Source organism: Sinocyclocheilus grahami, unplaced genomic scaffold (assembly GCF_001515645.1).
Source record: "Sinocyclocheilus grahami isolate Dianchi unplaced genomic scaffold, SAMN03320097.WGS_v1.1 scaffold11733.1, whole genome shotgun sequence".
NCBI classification, from domain to species: domain Eukaryota; kingdom Metazoa; phylum Chordata; class Actinopteri; order Cypriniformes; family Cyprinidae; genus Sinocyclocheilus; species Sinocyclocheilus grahami.
Window position 1 is genome coordinate 3,293 of NW_015514003.1, and position 1,177 is coordinate 4,469.

A 1,177-nucleotide genomic window follows, 5' to 3' on the forward strand; every position below is an offset into this window, starting at 1 on the left:
AAAAAAAAAAAAAACACAACAACAAAAAATGCTGACAGGGAAAGAGTTAACCGCAGGATGAAATCGGTGTCAAACAGAAGAACAGAAACTTAACAGGAAAGACTGCTGTCTAGCTAGAGTGAGAAAAACCAAAATCTCAAATTGTAAAAGTTTAGTAACAAAAGGCCACTATGAAAAGAGGATTTGGAGAAAACTAATAAACAGACCTAGCCAGTAGTTCTTCTTATTTTGCGAGTCATAGAGGTGAGAAGGCAGCATTTGTACAACGCCCCCTGCATAAGACTCTGGCTCCAAATCTGGAAAGTCCAAAGATATTCCAAGCTCAATGATATAAAACATGCAAAAGAAAATCTCTTTAAGGTCATAGTAGGTGTCCCGGTCCACACTCTTCATGGTCTTTGCTGTATCGATTGCCCAACGGCGCACCTGAAGTGGAAAGGTAGAATAAGGACAATTAATTACCAAAAAAGGACCAGCTTAACATGAAATGGCTTTTTGACAGAATTACCTGTTCGTTGGGATGAACGAGAAGCAGATATGTTCCTTGATACTTCTCAAACACAGTCAAAGACTGCTTCATATCCTGCAACTTACACAAGGCCTTTACCACCAAATCACCTGTAGAGAAAGAAAATATAGAAAAGCACTCAATCACACTTATTACAAGCTTTGGTTCTGATTGGTAAATTGTGGCATTCTGCCAAATATTTTTTTGTATGAGAGCTAAAATACATAATCAAGTACCATCTGCGTTGGATGTTTGTATCGCTCGGTCAGTGTTTCTTTTTAAAATAACGACTAGCTGACTCTACATTATTTTCCATGGCGTGTCATCTGACTTTGATTACTGTGTATTTCTACTGTTGACCATTTAAACCACTACAATATCCCTTGAGGGATCATTTACTCTGTAGTCAACTAACGTGTAAGCTTGCACAAGAAATAACGTCAAACCACATGGTTAGCTCTTCGATGCCTTTATTAACGGAGGGCTAAGAATATAACAGAAGAAAATATAATGGACAAAACAAAGCCGAGATGCCAGCTGAATTGGTCTCTTTCCAAGCTTCCATTCTTAGTGTTTCGTTATCAGTCTCTGTCCAAGAAGCATATTAGCCACGCTTTAATGCATGTCACTCCCCTTGCTTTCCACAATTATTAGCTCTCTCGATTCTTC

General features: G+C 38.5%; 1 protein-coding gene across 1 annotated transcript in view; it reads right to left on the reverse strand.

Annotated features, from left to right (window-relative positions):
* Positions 1–26: 26 nt before the first annotated feature.
* Positions 27–1,177, reverse strand: part of LOC107578740 (probable helicase senataxin) — a 1,705-nt gene continuing 554 nt past the window's right edge. Inside the window, exons 2-3 of the mRNA XM_016264666.1 lie at positions 509–618; positions 27–426 (exon numbers count right to left, since the gene is read on the reverse strand). Coding sequence (XP_016120152.1) covers positions 169–426; positions 509–618 — 368 coding nt within the window. The 3' untranslated portion in view covers positions 27–168. The remainder of the gene's footprint in view (positions 427–508; positions 619–1,177) is intronic.